The 1,848-nt window shown below is 52.8% G+C and overlaps 1 protein-coding gene across 1 annotated transcript; it reads right to left on the bottom strand.

Moving 5' to 3' along the window:
* Positions 1 to 655: 655 nt before the first annotated feature.
* On the bottom strand, positions 656 to 1,470 carry Atoh7 (atonal bHLH transcription factor 7). Its single transcript, XM_031348235.1, has 2 exons — positions 1,090 to 1,470; positions 656 to 890 (listed from the first exon to the last, which is right to left on the bottom strand). The coding sequence occupies exons 1-2, from the start codon at positions 1,468 to 1,470 to the stop codon at positions 882 to 884; spliced, it is 390 nt and encodes a 129-aa protein (XP_031204095.1). The 3' UTR covers positions 656 to 881.
* Between the last annotated feature and the right edge of the window lie 378 nt (positions 1,471 to 1,848).

Here is a 1,848-nt window from a genome sequence, read left to right as displayed (position 1 = left end):
AGGGAATTTACTAACTGGCTCAGTAAGGAAACTAAAATATTGAATATTAAATAATCTTCGTACCTGAAAGCTACATGCTATTTTAATTTAGCTTCATATTACCCAGGGTGATTCTCCTGCCTCAGCTTTCGAGAGAGTTGAGATTGTAAGTCGAGCCACTACACTGGGATTAAACACTCCCCGTCCATACTCTGGAAGCATTCGACATCACCTTTCCCAATAGCTCTTGAGTGCCTCTCCAGGATACTAGTAAAATATGTGTAAGTTCAAAACACAAATTAGTTGTATTTTACAAAAATCTATATTTTAATGTGTACAGTTAAAAAAATACAGAGCGCTCATGCCCAAGTACTCTACCAGTACCCCCCACCCCTGCCCCGTGGGGGGAAAAAGTCTTATTCTACCTGAGGCATGCACACACAGTATACGGGAGCATCAATGAATTTACACCACAAGATAGCTGCTCATAACACAAAACAAGTCGCATAATATAGCTTCTTCCAATAGGGACAAACTTGCAAAGTTGAAGAAGGTAACTATCTGTCTGCTGTTTTAGTACCAGTGTTGTTCAATCTTTTTTTCTTCTTCTTCTTCTTCTTCTTTTTTTGACACGGGGTCTCATATATATATATATATATATATATATATATATATATATATATATATATATATATATTTCACCACCTCCTAAATGATTCTAGGATTACAGGTCGTACATCACCGTATTCTGTCTATGCAGCAGTTGGGGCTGGAACCCACGGCTTTTATACATGCAAGACAAGCCCCCTACCAACTCAGTTAGACCCCAACTCTCGTGTCTTAGGCTAAAAGGGACGGAGCCTTATTTTCACAGCAGTCCAAAGTCATCCACCATGTCCAACTCATGAAACCTATAAAACCCAAGAAACGTAGAGAAAGGGGGCCAATGAACTCATTTCACCCACCGGTCTGAAAGGGGAAAGAAAGTAAGCAGAAAAGGCGACTGAGTTTTCTCCTCTAAGACCCGAATGGCCCTGAGGCTTAGCTGGCCATGGGGAAGGGCTCCGGCTGGAAGCCGAAGAGCCTCTGCCCGTAGGGCTCGGGGTCTACCTGGAGCCTGGCACCCGGGAATGGGAGGTAGGGGTGATCACGGCCCCGCTGCTCGCAGCGCAGCCCCACCCAGTCCCGCTCGGCTTCGGCTAGGATGCGGGTGAGCGCCACGATGTAGCTGAGCGCCATCTGCAGCGTCTCGTACTTGGACAGCTTCTTGTCCTGGCCCCACTGAGGCACCACCCGGCGCAGCCGGTCGAACGCCGTGTTCAGCCCCTGCATGCGGCGCCGCTCGCGCGCGTTGGCCGCCAGGCGCCTGCGCGCCGCGCTCTCCAGCCGCCCGGGCCCCGCGCACGGGGGCCCGCGCTCCGCTGCGCCCGCGCACGGGGCCGCGCCGCGCGCTCCCGCCGGAGGGCCCTGGGGTCTGCAGGCCGACTTCATCCACGCGGCCGCTCTGCGGGGCTCCCCGGGAGTGAACGAGACTCAGGACGGAGCGACTCACGGGCAGTCCGTCAGTCGGTGGCCAGAGGACACTGTGTGCGACTCTGTGGCTTGGGGTCCTGCTGGGGAGCCAGGCTGACGTCCCTTCCCTGGCCCAGATGCAGTGGAAGTGATGCTCAGGAAAAAGTTATGCCTCCCCCACCCCACCCCAAACACTGGAAGTTGAACGAGGAGGAAACTTTCTGGCAGTTTGCTGCGGATCGTTCTTGGGGGTTGCTGGGGGGGAGGGGGAAGCCCTTCCAGTTCTCTGGGAAAACCTGAGACTGCTTTTCGGGGTGACGAAATCTTCGCAGAAGCTCAGCGAGGTCAGGAGCGCCT

This window comes from Mastomys coucha, unplaced genomic scaffold (assembly GCF_008632895.1).
Source record: "Mastomys coucha isolate ucsf_1 unplaced genomic scaffold, UCSF_Mcou_1 pScaffold3, whole genome shotgun sequence".
Lineage (NCBI taxonomy): Eukaryota > Metazoa > Chordata > Mammalia > Rodentia > Muridae > Mastomys > Mastomys coucha.
This window is presented reverse-complemented; position numbering and strand designations above follow the sequence as displayed.